Here is a 22,353-nt window from a genome sequence, read left to right as displayed (position 1 = left end):
GGAAGGGTTGACCTGCAAGCAAGGTTGTTACCAATAACTCGTTTGGACCTTGCTTGCAGAACTGCTTTTGACAGTGGTCTGAGATGGCCCTGCCTCCTTCTGTGCCTCCCACTGCTGGTGCATGGCCAGAAACCACCCTGAGCCAGACAGGGAACTGGCCAGGCTCAGTCTCCCCATCACACACATGCACGCACACCTGTTGTTTTTGCTGAGTTAATTTTGAGAGAGGACAGTCCCTGGGCCCAGCTTGTGTCAGGTGCTTGGGCCAGCAGCACTGGCAGAAGACAGGAGAACCTACCCTGGGGGGATTGACTTGGGTATGTGTTTCATCCCTTTAATTGTGGGGTAATTCACAGTTGGGTTTATCAGAAAACAAGCGTCATGTTGTGGTTTCAGCAAAAATAACTGTTTGACAGTTTTATTCAGGGCAGACAGCATGTTTGAGCCCTGACCTTGAACTGCTCCAGAAATACCTGTTTGAATGGTTTGAGCTGTGAAGTAGCATCTGTACTGAGCCCCCTGGATCAGAGGTTGCATCACACTCCACCCCATGATCATGTCTGTTGCTTTTTAAAGGTGCTGATATAACAGCTCCCTGAACTAGCTCAACTGCATTGAAGCAGGATAGCTTAAGCCCTTCAAACAAGATAACTTTGTCTGGCCCTGGCAAAGAGGTGATTACATCAGGCATCACCACTGGTGGAGGTGAATGCTGAGCAAGCTGGGCAAGCTGTCCCATGTGACACACGTGGTCAGGATGGGCAATGTTATTGCCAACAGATTGTTTCCATTATGGATTGCAGCTGAGAGGTCAACTTATATCTTACTGGAAAGTAGAGCACATGCAACTTGAAACTATTCCCAGGTACTGTTTTAATGCCAGGAGTCTTAGTTGTGTGAGAAGTAATTCTTACTTTTAATGTGGAAGTACTTTGCATCTCTCTGAGAACAGCTGCGAAGGCTACATCCAGGCTGCTGTTACTATGAATAAATCCCACCTTGCTCCTCCCACACATTAGAAAAAATAGAAATCTCTGTAACTCCATGAAAGTAATACTACTCTGAAACTGCTGATTTTCTACTATGAAAAATACTATACATTTTTCTATACTACTCTGATTTTCACTTCTATGTGCCCCTGAAGTTGTGGTTTGGAGCATTGGATTTCATCTTTTTGTGCAGACTGGATCCCTCAGCCTTTCCTGTCCAGGGGCCTGTGACAGGGCAGAGGGACGGTCTGGTTTCAGTGGCTGCTTTTCTTCTGTTCTGTAAGCTGCTTGTCTTGTTTCTCTTTTGCTTCTGGCATGTGGGTGAACTGACTTGAAGATGCTGATTTCCTCTGTTTCATAACAGAGAACTGGGAAAGCAAAACCTTAATCTCTGAGTGATAATTCTGTTGTGTAAATTCTTGTTCCATTCACAAACAGATTTTAACTTGCAAGGTCTCTATAAAAACCAACAACATACTGAAGAACACCCCAGCTTGATCTAAAATTTTGTGCCTTGGTATTATATGTTGTGTTTTTGTCATCTTCCAAAACCAGTAAAAAAAAAAGAGTACCGGAACCCTTGAGAAATTTTCAGTTCTTAATTTGAGAAATGCTAACTTTCTGAGGCTTCATTGTGAAGAATTTTAGTTTGGATTGAAATGTGTTTTCGCCTTGATATAAAATCAGCTTTGGTTTTAATTTCTTGCTGTTTTCAGAGCCCTTGAAGATAGTCAGGTTTTTCTGAGTTTTTCTTTGTGTGCTGAGAAGCTTTATTCTGTTGCTGAACTTTGGTTATTCTGTACTGTAGCTAAATTCTCATCATTCTCCTGCTTCAGTATTGCCGTTTTTCACTTCAGAAATGCAACAGACTAGCTGAGAGAACTAATCAGTATGATTGTAAAAGGTCAGGTCTGCCTGCTTATGAGGAAAGAATAATGGCAAGTATTTGTCTAGGATTGAGACACAGTCCTTGAATACATACTTTTATTGGTGTTTTGGGTATGACTCAATACCTGGCAAGTTATTTTTGATTCTTATATTAGGATATAAAGCCTCAGAGATTTTCTTTGTTTTTTCAGTTCACAGGGAACACTTGTGTTTGTCCCTAACTTGTTGCAGCCACTAGCAGTCTGAAATGAACACGGCTGCTGTAGTACAGGAATCCAAGAGCGCCATAGTCAGTAATTTAAAATGGAAAAGTATGTGATATCTTACTACTGGCTCTTTGATTAGCTATGGGATGCACTGGGTTTGAGAGGAGTTCTCAGAGGATTTAAAATTTAAATAGCTGAACTGTTGCCCCTTTCTCATCCAAGGACTGGAGTTCAGAGCTGAGCAGGAATGGTTTCCCCTCCTGGGGGGATCTGGAGTATGATAATGCTGAGTGGTGCAGCACATAAGACCTAGAGATTAAGGCAAACAAACCTAATGGGTGAAGCTTCTTATCAACTGAGATTTGTACATTAAGACAGATGCTTCTGTGGGTCAGATAGGTGCACTAAATTTTATGTGAGTTCTAAGTAACAGGAATGTTAGTCACTATGGTGTCCTCAGTTTTCTGATGAGTTGATGAGTCTGTATTAATCCTACTGAAGTTGCCAGTTGGAATAGAAAGGAAGCTGGGGAATCTGTTACATTGCAAAAATCAAGTGTTCAGAGGATGCAGGCTGCTGCCAGTGCCAGAAGAGGGGAAGCTGAGCCAAGGTAACAGCAAACATTTATTGAGTTGCGCTTTTTTCGCAGAGCTTGGCCAGAGTACCCTGATAGTAAGCCAGGCTGTCTAAAGAGCTCCTGGCTCTAAACTAGATGACCTGGGCCTGCCTCAAAACTGAGCTGTGCTGTGTCATGCGACATTTCACTGCAGTCATACTGCTTGCTGTGAGGGGAAGGAATCCTTGCTCTGCCTCTGAACTGTGCTGCATTTGATTTTTTTTCTGCTGTTACTCAGATTTATTCCCAGTTATATTTAACCCAAGCTTCGTGTTCCTTTTCCAGTTTTTAGACAGCTGGCTTTTTGATATGCCTGTAGCTAGGTAGTGTGATCTTTCACTTGGTGTCTTGAGGATAGCTCTGCTTCGTTTCCTGCTGTTGGCATGTATATAATGCCTAAAGGTGCAGCAAGGCCCTAATAAGCATTGTTAGCATCTTTTGGTGAGTACTGTAAGACTCTCAACTCCAATTTTGACCCTGAAGCTGGGTGGCTCTACTGCTCTATTCCACTTAGACTTAGCACTTCTGCCACTGTTGTTGGGCAGAGCACTAAGGTGCAGTAGTGTCCAGCCTGCCAAAGACATCTGAGAATTTTATTAGGCAGTCAAGGATAACGTATCAAGGTGATGATCCTTAGTCAGAGTGGGCCTCACAGAGGTTTGATGGGAAAGAATAGATAATTGGATGTTCAAGAGAGGGAAAAATGACTCGATGTTGCATTCCACAAGTGGTTAAATCTGTTTTACTTTTAGTCCCAGCAAAATAGCAATTATTTCTGGTATTTACAAATAGAGGACATGAATAGGAATTTAAGTTTAGTGGTGCTCTTAGCCTTCAACTTGGTTATTTCAGGGACTCTATCTATCTAGGTAATATGCAATTCAGGCAACTTGAATACCAACTGACAGACATTTTTGTCTTTTCAGTTACACTTGGGAAGCAATTGATGCAGACAAAGACGTGCTTTATAAAATAAATTTCTGTTCTGGTGTTGAAGAATGTGGAAGGACAAGTGCAGTCTGTGCATATGACATCAAGAAGAAGACCTATCTGTCTGTAGGTAAGTGTGCAAGGCTACCTTCAATAGAATAAGTGCATTTACCTGTGGCAGGATATGGACTGTGCACATCTTTGTAAATACTGAACACAATACTGAAACTTCATAAATGCTGAACAAGGATAGAGCTTGAGTTACAGCTCTAAAGTATGCTCAGCCTAGCCTGATGTAATATCAGGTCTTTGTTCAGAGGCAGGTTACTCTCTGTAATGCAGTCTTGGGAGTATTGCTAAGTGTCTGGGGTGTTGTCTTCAAGTTGTTCCACACAGGAAGTTAATTCCATGCAGTTTTCTGGTTGTGGTTACACTTGTCAAATCTGGTGACGGCTTCAGTAGTTCACAGATGTCCTTGGTATTCTGAGGAGAGGCGGACTTGTGCATGCTGATCTAAATATGAAACTGGTGCATTCCTATACACACACGTGATTTCATCAGTCAGAAGCACCTTGTGCTCTAAATAGTATTTTTTCATGAGTTCATGTTATTATTTTCATGGATGTTTGTCACTATCAAGGTTGGTTTTGTGTTTTGCCTAAAAAACAGGAATATTTGAGTACTGTTCAAGAGGCTTTCTCATAGCTGACTGTAACTTCTAATAGAACAAAGTAATAGCTTTCTGAAGAGCAATATCTCTTCAGACTCCTTCACAGTATCTTCAGATCAGAGGTCTGATTTAACATGCATGCCAATCTTGCTGGCCCTCGGCAGACAGCTCTTAAAATAAGCTGTGAGTCTTCATTGAATTGCTTGAGCTTGAACTGCCAGAATATGATGTGGAGGAAGGTATTTCTCATCTATATGCCAATGCACAGCAGCTAGTCAGCTTCCATTCTCCCCACACCTCTATTAACAGTAGAGGTACTTTGGTTTTAGTCTGTGGTCAAGCAGTGCGTTTCAAACAACTGTTAATGTTGGGACTCAGGCTTACAGAATTACTAGGTGCATGAATAAAGGTATATTCAGGCTCCAGAGTTCCCTGGGATGACTGGTTAGATTGCATTTGGTTTCAGACTACAACTGCATATCAGTGTAGCATCTTCTCTGAGGAGTATGGCATGTTAGAGCACTTGATGCTGTTATTCTTGTACTTATTTCTTGTATTTTTGTTAGTCTTGTGTTCTTGTTGTAAGTTTTAGGAATGAAACACATTTTTATTTCCTGCTGATGGGGTCTCAGCTCATATGCTGTTGAGGCTTCTGTTGCCTGTGGATTAGAAAAGAAAGCAGCATCTGAGTGTCTATTTTAACATGCTGCTTTGGGTGAGACTGGAATGTGGCAGGTGGAGTGAGATTGAGGAAGTCTGTTCTCCCTAGAGAAGTGTGAGAGCTAGAGGCTTGTGTAGGTTTTGTTCCACACTTCTTGTGGAGAAAGGGAGAACAGAGCTGGATGATGACTGAGCAGTATCAAATATTCCTCTGTATGCAAACCTCGAGTTCCTGGGTGCCTCAGTGCTACTGGGTGGAAGAGGATTTAGCAACAGATACATTGCGGTCTTGCCAAGGCAGTTTGAAATTACTTTCAAAGGTCAAGCCATGAATCTTGTTCAAGTGGGATGCTTTTAATTACCCTGCAATAAAGTGAGGAAATCAAGATGAGCATTGTCATCAAATTTTGCTTTGTTCTATTGGTCAGATTGTCCAAGTTTTGTTCTTGCTCATGCCTCTAAATGCCTTGGAGCTTCATCACCATCACAGTGAGTTTAGATCATGGTAATGTGTTATCAAGGTTGTTTCTTAAAAAATTAAAAAAAAGAAAAATCACTCCTATTGAGAAAAGAGGAATCTCTCTGATCCAGGTCTAGGGAGGTGTAGAGTCCCAGTTACCTAAACCAGCTAAACCACATACTTGTCTTCAAGCAATCCAGATGACATGAGGTTACCTGTATGCCAAAGCTGTGGGCAGATGAAGGACTTTTATTTGGGGGAAGAAGGGCAATTTGTCAACTGATAAATTTTGTTAAGTTGTAAGCTTTCTTCAAATATGGGCTTGATCAGTTCTCTTCTTCATTCTTTCAGAAAAAAAATCCAATGCAAACAATTGTTTTGTTTTTTAAATATTAGCTGTGCAAGGGTGACAGCTGTAAAACTGTTTGTTGCTCCCATGTTTGAGGTGTGTTAAGGCCATATGCTCTGTGGCAGTAATCAGTCTGTATCCCAGGGAAGCCTTGTGGCTAATCTAAACTGTGTCAGTGATATATCAGGGTTTGCACGGAGACCCCAAAGGCTTCTCCTCTGCACTTTTATTGATTAATCCTAGAAGATTTCAAGGGTAGGCAATTAGTTCATGAACATCAGTGAGGATGGAAACGACATGGTAGTTATTTAACTTTTTAACTTACCATGATACCTGGTGACTCATGTGTCATGTACTTGGACTGCTCCTTGAAAATGGAGATATTACTTAAAGTGTCTTTTAACCTGATGGTGAAATGTGCACTTTGTCCAGCTGCTGTAGGATGAGTGGACATTAAATGATAGCTGCCACCTAAATGCCACTTTCTTCTGGACAACTGATTAGATATCTTCCATGATGGCCTTTTTCTTGCTAAGTAGTTAAACAGATGGAGTCAATGAGCAAAAGGTATTGTGGACAGTGCCTTGATGCTGATTTAATGCAACTGAGTAATGTGAAGTATTTGGTGCTAATTTTTGTGAACAGTACTAGCTGATTTGTAGTGTGTTGCTTTGTGGAAGAACATATCTCTGAAGTCAAGAAACATAAGTGATGATTGTAGAGGGAGCTTGCTACAGTAAAAGTGGTGGCAGCTCTGGAAGGAAGCTGATATGAGGGGTTGATATTCCCTGCTCTGTGAACAAGGGTGTGATGAGGCATATGCCCTGAAGAGACTCTTACTAAAACTTTTAGCAAGTTCCCAAGCTAATTGTAAGCATGCAAGGGGGAGGAGAGCATATGTGTTGGCCTGTACTAAACAAGATATACAGGCTGAATTTGTTTTTTGAATATTACTTTAACTGAGAAAATTGGAATCAGCTCACAAGTGCCTTTAATGCAATGTACTGTGTTTTTAGCACAGAGAGAAGCTAGTGCTTACAGAGCACTAAGTCCTCAGATGGCGCTGCCATAAGTTCCCTGCTAAAGGGAGAGGTTTTAAGTCATGTGCATATTGTTGCTATATGTATCTCTTGCCTAGAAAGTTGTGTTGGCTTCCTTCTGCTAGTCTAAGTATCTTCTAAGCAATCATGTGATAAGTAACACTCTTGCTCTCAAAGCAGTATGTAGCTCTTAGATTTCAGAGAGCTGCATGGCACTTTGGCTAGCATCAGTGCTGGAAGATGTAGAGCCTGAATATGGCCTTTTGATAACACAGGAAATAAAAAAGGCACAAACCACATGTATCATCTTTCTGCCCAGTTTTTTGACTTCTGCTCCTCTTCTGTTCTCTAGGCTATATTACATGGGTGCAGTGTAGTTTTGCATGCCTTGGGTGAGGAGGTAGCAGGCTGGGCAAAGTTCCTACAAGTGTGCTTTTTAAAATGAGACAACATTTGGTCTAGGTGCAAAGCTGCTATCTGCAATGATTACAGATTTGACTTGCTTTCTCCCTAGAGTAGAAATAAACTAAAATGGAAAGGGGGAAGCTGATCCATGTTCATACTTTATAGCATTTTCTGTAGTTCAAGCCAAACTTGTTGCAGAATTAAAATCTACTTCGCAAAAAAACCCAAAAAACCAAAACAGAACAGGCTGGAGTTAGCATGTAAGATCTGAAAGCAGTTGATGTTTAATATTAACCAAAATAGGCTTGAGCAGGAACATTTCAGTGGCCTGAGCTGATACTCATCATGACTTGAAATGTGCTCCACCTTTCCTATTCATGTCAAGTGCTGGGGGAGGAGAACAGTGTGCAGTGACAAAGCTCCTCATGCAGCATTTGATTTGTGCTAAAGGCGTTGGGAGATGTGAGGAATTTACACTGAGGCAGTGGATCCGAGTTGGGTTTGTGCCAGCAGTGCCAATGCACGGGCACCAGTGTGTTCTTCATTAAGTAGGTTAAAGATTAAATGGAGCCAGCAGTGCAGCCCAGAAAGCCAGCTGTATGAAAAGCCATGTGGCCAGCAGGTGGAGGGAGGTGATTCTGCCCCTCCTTTCTCTCTGGTGAGACCACACCTGGACTACTGCATCCAGTTTTGGGGTCCTCAGTGCAGGAAAGTCATAGACCTGTTGGAGCAGGTCCAGAGGAGGGTCACGAGAATGCTCATAGGGCTGAAGCACTTTTCCTATGAAGGTAGAGTGAGAGAGTTGAGACTGGTTAGCTTGGGGAAGAGAAGACTGCAGGGAGACCTTATTGCAGCATTCCAGTGCCTGTAGGAGGCTTACAAGGAAAACGAGGACAGACTTAGCAGGGCCTGTAGTTATAGGTCAAGAGGTAATAATTTTAAATCAAAGGAGAGTAGATTCACACTTGATATAAGGAGTACATTTCTTTATGATGATGGTGGTGAGGCACTGTAACAAGTTGTCCAGAGAGGTTGCAGGTGCCCCATCCCGAAAATGTTTAAGGTCAGGCTGAACAGGGCTCTGAGCAGCTGATCTAGTTGAAGGTGTCCCTGCTTATTGCAGAGAGGTCCCTTCTAAGCAAAACCATTCTATGATAGACTCTCTCTCATCTTGTGCTGATGCTATTATTATAATTGATATAAATGCTGAGAAACTGATAAATAGAAGCTGGTAGGAGGAAGGAGTGAATTTTGATTGAAACTAGTTGGTAACAGCTTTTCTTGTTCCTAAAGGAGGTGACTAGTTTGTAGTAGCACTTTCTGTTGTACTCTTATTTTATAAAGTGTTTGCTAAAAAACTTTAAGAAAGTAGAAGTGTGATTAGAGATGTCAAATGTTGTCTTAACTTGGATTTGATATTCCAAATCAGAAAATCCACAAAGATCTTTAATTGTACTGTCTTCAGGTGGGCTGGTATGTCTTGTGCTGCTCAGTGGTTGAAACTAGACCCTGTCTGTTGAGCTTCTATGAAGGTGTTGTATTATAACACCCTTTTCTCCCTGCCTTTTCATTTTTAAACCCTAGGTGAGTTAGCCTTGCAAAAAGTTTCTGAAAGTCTTCTGGAGATCAACACTACACGTAACTGCTTGCAGCAGGACAGTGAACACCAAATTCAAAGCAATATTAACTTCCTGTGTGGGAAAACACTGGTAAGTATAAATAACATTATCTTCAATGGAAATGACAAGTAGTTCTGACTTGCTGTTTTAGGAGACTTGCTGTACTTTTGGTGGTCCTGATTACTGAGCTTCATAGCTTAAAGAAGAACCAGTTATGTTTTACTGTTAAATTAATGTTATAATTTATTGTGGCTTTCAAAATTCAGTCCTAGTAGAAAATTGTTGCGTGTCTGCAGCTTAGCTCTGGTTATGGGCTCTTCTTTGTCTTTAATGTTTTTACATGGTTGGCACTGAAGTAGTTTTTAGCTTAATATGGAGGAATGAGTCAACAGCGTAGAGGGTACCATAACAGTGTGAGCTGATGTTTAATTGGGGCTGTGCCTCAGCTGCTGTGGACCTGGCATGACTGTTTAATAGAACACTGTTGAAGAAAATGACTGGCCTGTGTTACAGGGCAGCAGAGTTGACAACAGTAAACCTTAGGCTTGATCTGCACAGTGTTGAACTAACAGTGCTTATAGAACCAGCTGAGCTCCTGAGGAAATAGTTGTTTGTGAGAACGTGTTTGAAGTCTGGTTGAAGTCCCCCAAAAAGTTTCTAGGGGCCTGTGTGCATGCAGTTCACTTACAAGTGCTTTGGAGTTTCAGCCTCCACACACTTAACAGTTAGGAGAGCTCAGTACAGACTGTGGTCAGGTCACACATTTGTGTATCCGGGAAAAATATTTATTGGTGCTGCTGTTGGCACTGACAATGCTATTGCACACCCCGTCTTGTAAATCCAGCCAATTTAAACAAAGTGCCAGTGAAGCAGAGACTTAAATGCTTCTTGTTCTGTTTCAGAAGATGACTCTCTAAACTAAATTAAAAATTATTGCTCAACTTCAGTTGTAACACCAGATCATACTGATCTTCAGACTTCTGGTTAGCTCAGTTCTAATACCTGTTCATCTCATGATATAGTAAAATGATTTTGTAATAGTGTCTGGAACAACTTGTTTCATCCCCTTTTATGGCAGGTTAAATGAGACAGGGAATCAGTTTAAGTATGCTAAACTGCTTCTAGCTGAGATGATGGAGGGCAAAGTGAAAAATTGTTATGTTTTCACTGAGGCATTCTGTTGAACGTCCAGTTCTGAACCATAGTAGAACCCCCATCTTGAAATATATACAAATGTGTATAACATAAACCTATAAAAATAGGCAGCTAAGGTCAGGGATGTTCTTTCTGTGTAGCAGAAGAGGCTGCTAATCAGTTGTTTAGGATAAAAGGGAACTGATAAACCATGCATTGCCTCACTGTGTTAACCTATTTATATGCATTTCTGTTGGTGTCTTCCTTTCTAGTAAGCAGATATGACTGGTGCTTGTGTCATTATCAGTTGGCATAGTGAGCACTTCTAAAAGATGGAATACAGTTACTGCATATTAGTCTGGCACACATTGAGTATTGGTGCATATGCAGATGAAGGATTTGGCATTCTGCATCTTCCTGAGTTGCTCAACAAAGCTGTTATATAACAATTTCGCTGTTAACAAGTGCCATTAAGAAACTGTATGCCCTTGTGCTGTGATGTGCTGTATTCTGTTTTGCTTAATCTCTTGAATAAACTTTTTAATGTTTAATCTACAGATGTAAAATAAAAACAGTCTGTTTTTCAAAGCATTATTTTTTCTTACTTAAATAGGGTACCCCTGAATTTGTAACAGCAACAGAGTGTGTGCACTATTTTGAATGGAGGACCTTTGTGGCTTGCAAGAAAGACTTGTTTAAACCTGTGAAAGAGGTACTGTATGTACTATTCATGCAAAATTAGTCTTCACATACATGACAATGTTACTCTAACTACCTGCCCCCACCCCAAATTAATCCGAACAACCTCTATAAACCTGTTTTTCTTAGATATGTAAAGCATAAATGTTGGAAGTTGGTGGAGCTGAGAATTTTAAATAACTCTTGAACCTTTCTATTCATTTGTGGTTGTTTATAGTAAAACTCTTCTAAAACTGGAGCACAAGCGTCTAACTTTGGATGCCTCATTTTTATCAGCATGTCTAGCTTTGAGCTTCCAGAAGTAAAAAAACTTTTCCACCTACTAACTGGGTGTCATATATGCCTGTTCATAACTTCCCCCTACTTGTGTAGCATGGTTTGCATGTAATTTTTTTGTTGTTGTTCTAGGTCCCTTGCTATGTGTTTGATAAAGATTTCAAGAAACATGACTTGAATCCTCTCATCCAAGTTTCAGGACACTACTTGGTGGATGATTCTGATGACGATTCCTTGTTCATAAATGTCTGCAGGGACATAGGTTTGAATGGTTGCTTGTGTCACCTATCAGTGTGTAAATTTCTTGTAGTGTGGTTCTTTGCTATTGCCTCCATTAAAGTCCTATGTGCAAAGATGAGTATTTCAAGACTTAGATAATTATTTCAAACTCCCTACCTTCCAAGTATTGAGGTGTTCAGAGATATGCCCCTTCTGGATGCACAAGTACAGTTTAGAGCCACTTTTTCTAGGTGGGAGAATGCAGCTTGTCTTGAATGTGTTTGCTTGCTGCCAAATACAACCAATATTTTTCACAGGGCTTCACGTGCTCCAAATTTATTCCTTTGGACTCCAGGTTGTTACCCAGTTCCTGATGAATGTCCTGAGGTGCATCTAAAATACTGTTTGGGTGCTTGCCTAAGTACTGGTGCATAGCTAGCACTTTCCCCTCAGCTGAGAGCTATATGTATAAGGAATTAAACCAGCAAAATCATGTATTTGAGACTTGCTGAAAAGGTTAGTTTAGCTGTACTAACTGTTTAGCAGTACTCCCACTGCAATTTTTAGTCTGCAGTTAAATATATGCTTTGTGCCTCTGTAAGGGTTTAATACTTCTAGTTTTAGTGGGAGGTCTATTCTTTTAAACATCTCACATAGGATGAAACTTTTTGCTGACTGCTTTGAATTAGATGGTTAATGGGAAACAAAGAAGGGGATAAAACCTTCCCTATAAAGAGAGGTTTAACGTTACTTGGTTGTGGGAAAAAAAAGAAATACTTGGCACACTTTCAGAAGTTTTCAAAGCCCTGTGTATCCAGCAACTGTACTAGCAAGTAGCTTCAGCTGCTTTTTCAGGAAGGATGAAGTTACTGTCCCCAAGCAGGGCAGCACAAATTACCACAAGCAATCCAGGCTTTGTCTTGTCAGTTTTACATTCTAATGTAACCTGTATTTAGAACTATTTTTAAGAGAACCCCCAGATAAAATGGCAAGATACTTCATGTAGAGCAGGGTTTAGAAACTAAGTCCTATAACTTCTTTTCTCTGTGCTATAACCAGGAAGTTCAAGTGGAGAGGCCAGGAGGTGCCCTGCTGGCAGTGCCGCTTGCTTGTTTCATGACGGTTTGGCGTACGATGTTGGCCATCCGAAGGAGCAGCTGAAGCTTCAAGGCAAAGACGGGTATGCAGTTTTTGTGGTAATACTTCTGTGGAGATTTCAGTCATTTGGTCTGGAAGCAGATGAGTCTCCTAAAATATAACATTAATACCTCTTCAGTGTTGAAGCAGGAGCAGAAAACTATTCAAAAATACTGTCAGAGCAGCCTGTCAGGTGTTCTGTAGTGCTGCTATAGCAGATAAAATTTTCTCCTTTGTGAGAGATTCCTTTTTACAAAATTCCAGAACTCTTAGAAGCAAAGGGTGATTGGTGCTCTTGGCCCATGCAATAAGATTTGGTTCTGTCTGCCTACTGTCTAAGGACCCATAGGGTAAATTTATTTGGATTACTTTGGGTTTGTGCACTGCTTTTGGCTCACTCTACTCCACAGAAGTACTTTAAAAGTTGAGAATAGGACCAGATGTTGCCTTTGTGCTTTTTTTCGCATTAATGAGTTCTTAACAGAAGAAATAGATAAACAATGCAAGACTTAAGTGTTCCTTGTGGTGGCAGAGCTGGTGAAACTACAGGATACTTTTCTTGATGATGCTTCTGTTTACTACCTTTTGTGTTGTAAGTATAGCTTGATGTAAAAAAAACCCAAACTAACAAAACAGCAAATCCCACCCCCCTAAAATAAATGAACTAGCCAAAAAGCCCCCTAAAACCACCCCACCACAAAAAATTCCACCAACAACAAAAGAAAACTATAAACAAACAAAAAAACACGCTAAAACGCCACCCAAATAAACTAATGTGGCTCAGGGAATGAACTTAACCTGCTGGTATTTCTGAGCTTCAGATTGTCCAAGCTTGCTTGCCTTGTCTGTAGTGTCAATAGTACCCATGTTGATTTCTGCAGTGCTCTCTTTATTTCAGATACCAGCTGAAGAAAATAAGCAGAATAAATTAATAACAGGGAGGATCTGACCTATCTGTGTTGAGGGTTTTATTTTAGTTTACAAATGAAATTGTTAGTCCTTTGTTGCAGGGCTTTTCTCCAGCATGAAACAAGTGAGTAGGTGTTCTGTACCAAGGCAGTAGCTTACACCTGAGGAAGCACAAGCTTATTCTCATACTGAAGTGTAACTGTTAGTACTCTAGAAAAGTGCTAGGCAAGCAAACTTACCTCTGCTAGGATTGAAGAGCTATTTGGTGTTTCAGGAATATTCACTCTATGTTCTATCAGACTAGAGTAGCCTGGGAAGGAGTAAGGTGATTGGATATCTATGGCCTGAGGTACAAAGAGGCCAGCTAGAGGTGTGGCTTATCTGAAGCCAGAACATCACTGCTCTGGGAGCTGTTGTCTTCTGCCTGTTAAACTGCATAGTATAATAATGCATAGCTGGGATGTTGTGGTGATCTTCCTGTTCTCTCATCCAAGTCATCTTGCTATTTGTCTCTCCCTGTCAGATAATTACCATGTTTATTCTCTTACTCCTGCTTCGCCTGATCTGATCCAGTTGCCTTGCTCCTGTCAATTTCCTGATGAGTTAATTTTGCTGTTAATTCTGGGGGCAGAATTGAAAGAGTTTATATGTAGAGAGATGGTCAAGTACAGCAATGTGGCAAAACCAGAGTGTGGGTATTGCTTTAAAAAGTTGCAAGAACATTTGCCACATCTGCTCTCCAGCAGTAGTTTTGAGAGCAAAACTGCGATTATCCTGTGCTCTTGTGATTATCAGCTAAATTCTTGCTACAATATGAGTCACAAGGCATTCAGCAGAGTCTTAAGTAGGGTACCAGAAGATACTGTATTAAGTAGTTTTGCTGGGACTATTTTAATTTTTATTTTTAATGGACTCTTAAGATTAATGGAATGAGGATCTCCATAAAAGTTATTGGGAGCAGGGCCATGTTAGTATATTTTGCTTGAGTGTCTAGCAAAGATTGAGTGTTTCAAGAGTATCCTTCTGTGCAGTGCAGTGTCTTAACTGTTTTTTTTGGTCTGTTTTCTATTTCTAGGCTTGTATTGAGTTATGAGAGACAATACAAGCATGACGAAGAAAGGCCAGGTTTCTGCCTAGGCCACAATCCAGCAGTGACAATCACTTTTGTTTGCCCATCAAAGAGGGGAGAAGAGGTAACTTCTATTTTGTTTTGTGTTAATTGGTTGGTCTTTAACTTTTGTGTGCATTATCTTTCATTTTTATTCAGACCTGAAGAGTGTAAGTATTCCCTGCTTGAAGCTTGTGAAGAGTGTGAGATTCTATATATACTCTTAAAGTCTTCTAGAACTTAAGAAATAACAAAAACTTGAATAAAATTTCCCCAGGAGTGTGTGATCTCTTGTATTGATGAATTTGGTTGTCCCTTTACGGGTTCAAGGCTTTTCTCTAAGCATAGGATGAGCTTAACATAGAGTTAATCCTGGGCACATTGACGCAGATCTTTGCTTGCTAATGAGCATTCTTCCTCTTCAGTCAGGCTGGACATGTTGCCTGTTACTTGGTTTCTTTATTGATCTATTCTTCCTCAGGGAAAAAAAGTAGCTAAGAAGTGTCATTGCATGGCAAGAGTCTGTCACTTACTAAGCAGGCTCATTCATTCTTTTTAACTTTGAGTAAAATCTGTAGTGTTCAGCAACAACTCCGTTTATGCAGGACAGTTTTAGCCTAACTTGAATGCAGTGTGGCAATCACTTCAATGTGATGCTGGCTAATTTCAACAACCTACACTTCTTGAACAGGGCAATTTCTAATGTTCTGCCATTTCAGATAGTGGTGCTTTGCATTGCAGCTTAGTGAAGAGGGAACTCTTGTCTGACTAATTCTTGGTTTAATGTTTAGTCCCTCATCTGACCTAGATAGGTACCACACTTCACTCTCCTTTCTGCAGAAATAAACCTGGTTCTTGTCTACTGTCACTTTGTACTACCTTGCTATAGCTATGCACTTTTGTAGTAAGAGTAATATTACTGATGTTACTTGTGCCTGTAAGATACCTGTGTATCTGCCAGTTGTTCCAGTGGATGGCAAAAAATACAGATTTATGAAACAATATGAATTTATAGTGTTTCATTTTAAAGTGAGGAGAACCAAGACCACTGCTTCTCCTGGATGTGCAAAAATGTATCACTACAGAGAATTCATCTAAGAGAAGGGTTGGCTAGAGAGTTCTCAAATGTCTATATGTTGATTTGGACTAAGGGTATCAAAGTTGCTAGAAAAAAACACCAGTGTCTGAAAGTCTGCTTTGCCTTCAGAGAACATTTGACCTCTATTCCTTGCACTGAGGACTTCTCTGAGGCACATACAATCCAAGCTTAGGCCATTTGGGCACACATCTTTGCTTTTTCCAACACATAAAGGAAAAGTACTTTTAAAAGTACTCTTATTTCTGCTGTCCTTCTGCTAATGTCTGGTGCTTTACTACTTAGACTTGTAATAGTTTGCCACATAATTTATAAGACCTGTTTTATTTCTTCTCAACACATATTTCTGAGAGAACCAACGTTTGCACTTAAGTAATTTAGAGGTGAAATACTTGTTACTGATCCTAAAGGAATGTGATACTGTTGCTTTAAAGATTATATTTCAAGTAACTCTCCTTATAATTTAAATTCTGTTCACTTCTGTTTTAGAGTGCAGGTCCCAAACTTACAGCAAAAACAAATTGCCGGTATGAAATTGAGTGGGTTACTGAGTATGCCTGTCACAGGGATTACCTGGAGAGTAATAACTGTCGTCTGACTAATGAGCAACACGATATCTCCATTGATTTAAATCCACTTAATCAATTTTCGGGTAAGCTCAGTATTTTTCTTGTTTTTGTGATTTTTCCTACCCAGTTTTGCATTTCCTTATTTAGGGATAGAAAAAATGTCCTCTCTTGATATTTGGAGTTCCATGTCTGTCCTGATGTGTGTTAGAACACTTTTTTTGTTTTTTATTCATTCAGATTATGTCCAGCCATATTTAGCAAAAGATGACAAAGGAGAGTATTTCTATTACTTGAATGTATGTGGGAAAACCAGTGCAGGTAACTGCAAAGATGATACAGAATACGTTTCATCTTGCCAAGTAAAAGTTTCAAGTAACCAGCAAAAAGTGGCAGGAAGATTTGCAAACCAAACCCTAAGGTATGTAAATGTTCTTTAGCTCTGCTAACTGGTCTCATTGGTCTTTGTTCCCTGCTTTGATGCTTACTTACTTGTCACGTAATCAACAATCTATACAAAATGCAAGCTTTTTTGCTCACTTTTTTGTTAGAACTGTAGCAGTATACCAAGATAGCATTAGCAAACAGAGGAGCCAATGAGGTTGCTGTCAGAGGCCATTGTTGAGACAGGAAAACTTCTACTGATTTTGTTGTCCCAATTGCAGATTGTACTGCACTGCCTATTGTCCTCCTTTTTACATGTTTTACGTGTAAAGCAGTATCAGAAGAAGCTGATTCCCAAGTGGCATATAGGGATAGTAGTTTGCATGAGATTGTAAAGCAGAGATTAATTAATGTAGATATGATCTTCCATTTTTTCTGTGACAGGTTTGTTGCAGTGATCTTCCAGGAAGTATGACTTGCTCCTCCACGAAAAACTAGTCGGAATAGATATCCCACCATACCTAGGGGACCTTTAGAGCATTCTTTAATCTCTATAGAAATTAATGAAAAGTGATCAGAAAAATCAGTGTTGCTGTAGAAATATCAGTATTGATGTTGAAGTAGCGTTTGTTTTCCCTTGGAACGAGACAATTAATAAATGAACAAGAATATGATTTCTGTTCTGTGATGTACACTATGTGATTGTCTGACCCCACATTCCTATCTAAAACTGACTTCTTACTCAGATACTCTGATGGGGATCTCACTTTAATTTATCCGAATGGGGATGCCTGTAGTTCCGGCTTTCAGAGAATGACTGTCATAAACTTCGAGTGCAATGAAACAGCAGGTGAGTTTAACAAGCTGAGACAGCTCTGTTCTAGGTTTGACTCCCATGCCTAAAGTGAATGCTTGCTTCGAGCCACAGCTATCACAACAAATAAATATTGTTGCATTAAGCAGTAATTTCGATGGCTGATAGGATGTGTTGTGTAGTAGCATCACTAGTCTAAATTTACACTGATGATTGAGAAGATAAAATTATAAAAGAGCCTTTTTTTTCTTAGCCAGTGGTAAAAAAACAGAAATGCAAGTCCGCAGCAAAAGGACTTTTTGTCTTCCTTGCTCATTGCTAGACTTCAAGTCTCCTTGCTTTTTTCCCCTTCCCCTATTAGAAACCTCATACCTGTTCATCTATTTTCCATGTTAAGATAATGATGGTAGAGGAACTCCAGTATTCACCGGTGAAGTTGACTGCACCTATTTTTTTACTTGGGATACAAAATATGCATGTGTTAAAGAGGAAAAAGATCTCCTTTGCAGAGTTACTGATAAGAGAAAACACTATGACTTGTCACCTCTTATCCGCAGTTCAGGTATGGTAATAAAAACTAGCTTTCCTTACTGTTACATCTCCAGTGCAATTCTTTAGCTGAATATTAGTCAGCTTTTGTTGTTCTGGGTGTTTGCTTCCGTCATTCCAAACAGACTGAGTAGCCTTAGTGTCCATGACTGCCTTTGCTGCCATCACAAGTGGTTTTAGTTTGGGTTGGAAGGGACCATTCATCTAACCTGACCACTATGTTGTGGGCAGGCACATCTTCCACTAGACCAGGTTGCTCTAAGCCCCATCCAGCCTGGCCTTGAACACTTCCAGGGAGGGGGCATCCACTATCTCTCTGGGCAATCTGTGCCATCCACCATGGTTCAGCAGCTTCCACCCAGTGGCTTGTGCAAAGGTGATACCTTTGGATCCATCCAAAAATGGCAGGATTTGGCAGCTATGTCTTCATGGAGCAGATGCAGGTGCTCATCTCAGTTGGTGGGGGAATGGAGCTGAAGTCAGGGCTTCTGTGTGCTGAGGGATGCTCTGAAGGAGAGGTCATCACACAAATATGGAGTACTCTATAATAAAAGGCATTTTGGCATGGAGATGCTGAAACAATTTAGCCAGATGACTTATTCTTAATGACCCTCTATATTTCAGAATCAGCCCAGAACTGGGAAGCTGTGGACAGTAGCTTTTCAGAGGTAGGAAGGAAACATTACTACATCAATGTCTGCCATAAAGTGTGGAAGAGAGGAGGAGCTTTCAGCTGTTCAGATGGTGCTGCTGTTTGCTCTGTAGGTGAGTCGGGTTTTTGTTGGTGGTGTTTCTGGGGTGTTTTTTTGGTTATTTGTCTTTTTTTTTAAGCCTCTGAAGGCTTGTGCAAATGGGATTGGTTGTCCTCAGTGCCTTCATTTATTTGAGGAAACAGCAGTTAGGAGCATATTTCTGTTGTGATCTCAGAGACACTTGAAGAGAGAATGCAAGTGTCTTTTTCTAACTAAACAACCATAGGCTTTGTAGGATGGTTTTGGCAAAGGAAAAATCAAATTCCTAATGATGTTTTTGTATTAACTAGGCAAGTGAAAAGTCTTAGTGTCTAACAGAAGCTTCACTTCTTTTCAGAGGAGCAAAAGTTTTATATTTACTATCTTTCTAGATAAGCAAAACAACAGTAAGAATCTTGGAACATTTGTATCTTCTCCAAAAAAGGTTGGAGAAAATATTCAACTTATCTATTCAAACGGTGACAGCTGTCCTTCTAAAGAAAAAGAAAAAATCCGAACGGTCATCACTCTAATATGCAGACCAGGTGAGAACATCCACACCCTGTTCATTGATCCAGTTAAAAACTGAAGGTCATCTAATAAGTCCAGACATGAGTGCTAAATATTAGCATGTGCTTTTGTCTTCTGTCTCTTTCTATGCAAAAGCTTGAAGCATTGGGGTTTACTTACTAGGATGATGGCAATGTAATTGCAGGTATTTAGTTCTGTTTACCTTTTATGCAAGTACTCTTTAAAAACTCTTGAAATAAGATTCTTCCAAACATGATTAAAATATGCTGAAGTGCTTAAAACTCCACAAATATCTGGAAGCTATATGAAGCACTTTCTTTGTCTAGATTGTCTTGATGGGAAAGAGTAGCTCTGAACTGAGATCAGATACTTTAGCCTTCTTTTTCAATAAATATGGTTTGTATCTAAACTGCTGGCAGCTTATGAAAGGCAAAAGTTACAGAAGTTAATATTGTTTGTGTTGATTATAATAGCTCGCTAGTTAACTGTCTCCCAGGAGAATAGAAAACCTCTTTTCCTCTACCTCAGCCTGAGGAGCTGGAAACTTCCAAGTGTCCTAGCTGTTAGGATCAGATTATGTGCTGTTTGCTAATACAGATATTGCTTTATATAAAACTGGTGTTACACTATATCAAAGTAGACTTTTTTTGCAAATATTGTGATAGTTCTCAGGATCAGATTGAGGCCTGCACCTTTACTTCTGGGATAAACTTTTATTTTGGGAAGGAAGATGCAAAGACATTGTGAAAAATAATTTTGGTTCCATTTTCAAAGAAGAGGTACTTTTAATAGTTATCTTGGGTCTGCTTTTGAGGAGAAATTAGTTTCTTAGGTGTAGATTTCTAGTTCCTGTTGGCAGCCTGGCTGTCTGTATGTGTAACACGGCTCTTGTGTTACCAGGTGATCTAGAAAGTGCTCCAATCTTGATGGCTGAGCGTGAGTGTTCATATGCATTTGACTGGTATACTGCTGCTGCATGTGTCCTGTCTAAAACGGAAGGAGATGACTGTCAGGTCTCTGATCCTCAGGCAGGTATGTATTTCTGTTCAGCAAATTGAAAGGTCACTAGGGATAGAACTTAAGCCACAACAAGTCCTTGTGATACTCAAGAGCCAAGTGAATTCAACCTAATGCTAAGCATCTGCAGTTTTAAGTACATGAATGTGGAAGATCAGAATAGCATGAGCTTAATACTCCCCTAGTGAATGTAGGAAAATAGGTGTAATGTGTATTTTACTGAAGTAAGTAAATCTGTATAAGAAATTATGCTTTTAGTTTGTTCATTTTGTTTCTGGAACAGTAATTATGTAGATGGAGACTTACTCAGGGGAAGTGAACTAGCCATGTGACTGACTGAACCAAAACCTATGAGAGATACCAGGACATAATTAAACTGATAGTGTTTATTCTTTCCTGATCAGGCTTCTCTTTTGATTTATCACCTCTGGCCAAGGCAAAAAGTTACTATACAGTTAATACTGGGGACTACTTGTTTCACATAAGTGTCTGTGGCAGTCTGCCTGATAACCTGTGTCACACAAAATCGGCAGCTTGCCAAGTGCAGAGGTGAGTAACTAGCTCTCGTCTGTAAGAGAAGATCTCTTGTTGCATGATGTGTTGTTGTTGGTGTGCAACAATGAACAATTTGCATGTAAAGTAATTGCTGTGCTACCTGTAATAGATTCAGGTAATTAGCATATAATTTGCAGTAATTACACTGCCAGCTGTTTCAAGCCAAATGCACATGTATGTAATCTGATTTACAGCTAACTTGTGAGGTGGAATGTGCCTATTGCTCTCCATTTTGTTATCCATAGGGTCTGTAAACTCTAGATTACTGCTGCAGCTGTATTAAGGCAACCTATGGTCCAGAGATTGAGAGTCAGCTGTATTCCGAGAGCTGGCCTAAAGAATGTGAGCTTGCTGCATTTGGGATGAGAAGGGGTTGCCTTAGGTAGAGGTGAAGCCCAGAGCTTGGATGTTGTACCATATGTTACATATGGTGGCCTCAGGTTGTGCTTGTGGAGGTTTAGATTAGATAGTAGGAAAAGTTTCTTCATGGAAAGGGTTGTTAAGCATTGAAGCAGGCTGCCCAAGGAAGTGGTAGAATTGCCATCCCTGAAAGTGTTCAGAAAATGTGTGGATATGGACTTGAGGACATGGTTCAGTGGTAAAGATTTGGTGGTGGTGCTAAGTTAATGGTCGTACTTGATGATCTGGGAGGTCCTTTTCAACCTTAGCAATTTTGATCTTCCTTACTAAATGAGCTGTTGCAGGCATGGTCTTAGTGTGTACTGGTACTCTGACAGCATCATTGCTTTTGTTTCCTACAAACTATGTCTGAGGTAGTGTCTGTGCATTTCAAGTTCCAGTTCAGCCTGCTGCCAGAGATGGGGTACAGTGTAAACACTTGCAGCTGTGCTTGAGCTGGCTCTGAGTTACTCTCCAGCCAAGCACAGTTCACTGTAGACCCTAAAAATGTTCTTCAGAGGAAGATGTTCAAGCTAGATCTGATAGTCAGTCTTAAGTCCGAGTGCAGAAACACTCCTGAACCAAAGCTGATACCTATCAGAGAGCTGTTGTGCACTGCTAGGTCTTCACTGCCCATAGGTAATTGGATGAGGCCAGTTTGACCCCAACTGTGTCTGCAGTTTTACTTCTGCTTTGGAGGATGAGAACTGGATGGTATTTTCACCCTTTTAGCGACAGGAGTATTAAAGCAATATGTGACTTCTTTTCCTTTTCAAAGGAGGATACCTATTCATGTTCTTTTTATCCCAGCTTACTGAGGTCTAATCAACCTCACTTAATTGTGATGGTGTCTTGTATAATGTTACATGGTTACTATTTGTAAGACTTCTCCTAGAGACAATTAATTTTGCATTCTGTTCACTCTCAAAACTCACTTTTTCTTTTCTAGTAAGGATCAGTTTTGGAGTCTTGGACTGCCCAGTTCCAAACTTTCTTATTATGATGGCCTGATTCAGTTGACCTACAAAAATGGTACAGCATACAACAATGAGAATAAAACACAGCGCTCTACCCTTATAACTTTCCTGTGTGACCGTGATGCTGGAATAGGTCAGCCTGAATATCAGGTAAGAAGTTCTATATGAAGGAAAGATCTCCATCCTGAAATACTGACAATAGCTAATAGGTCACCACAAGCAGAGTATTATGTGTGGAAATATCCAGTCTGTGTAAAGCAGACAAAAATAAGTAGTTATTTCTCTTGACATATTTGACTCTTGTTGCAGTTATAAAGTTTTCCTTGACCAGTGAACAGTAAACTGTTTACCTGGATCCAGATTCTTACCTCATTCTCCTCTAGTCCCTGGGCCATACAATTATTAGTGCTTTCGATTGTC

The 22,353-nt window shown here is 40.2% G+C and overlaps 1 protein-coding gene across 1 annotated transcript in view; it reads left to right on the top strand.

The window, feature by feature from the left end:
* The window catches only part of IGF2R (insulin like growth factor 2 receptor), a 56,827-nt gene that overhangs the window by 4,232 nt on the left and 30,242 nt on the right, over window positions 1-22,353 (top strand). The window contains exons 2-16 of the mRNA XM_056488066.1: window positions 3,626-3,759; window positions 8,798-8,922; window positions 10,580-10,678; window positions 11,074-11,203; window positions 12,220-12,340; window positions 14,282-14,399; window positions 15,900-16,062; window positions 16,217-16,397; window positions 17,107-17,210; window positions 17,572-17,736; window positions 18,348-18,488; window positions 18,847-18,999; window positions 19,886-20,017; window positions 20,407-20,551; window positions 21,906-22,083. Coding sequence (XP_056344041.1) covers window positions 3,626-3,759; window positions 8,798-8,922; window positions 10,580-10,678; window positions 11,074-11,203; window positions 12,220-12,340; window positions 14,282-14,399; window positions 15,900-16,062; window positions 16,217-16,397; window positions 17,107-17,210; window positions 17,572-17,736; window positions 18,348-18,488; window positions 18,847-18,999; window positions 19,886-20,017; window positions 20,407-20,551; window positions 21,906-22,083 — 2,089 coding nt within the window. The remainder of the gene's footprint in view (window positions 1-3,625; window positions 3,760-8,797; window positions 8,923-10,579; window positions 10,679-11,073; window positions 11,204-12,219; window positions 12,341-14,281; window positions 14,400-15,899; window positions 16,063-16,216; window positions 16,398-17,106; window positions 17,211-17,571; window positions 17,737-18,347; window positions 18,489-18,846; window positions 19,000-19,885; window positions 20,018-20,406; window positions 20,552-21,905; window positions 22,084-22,353) is intronic.

This window comes from Oenanthe melanoleuca, chromosome 3 (assembly GCF_029582105.1).
Source record: "Oenanthe melanoleuca isolate GR-GAL-2019-014 chromosome 3, OMel1.0, whole genome shotgun sequence".
NCBI lineage: Eukaryota > Metazoa > Chordata > Aves > Passeriformes > Muscicapidae > Oenanthe > Oenanthe melanoleuca.
Note: the sequence above shows the minus strand (reverse complement) of the source record. Positions and strands in the feature narration are given on the sequence as shown.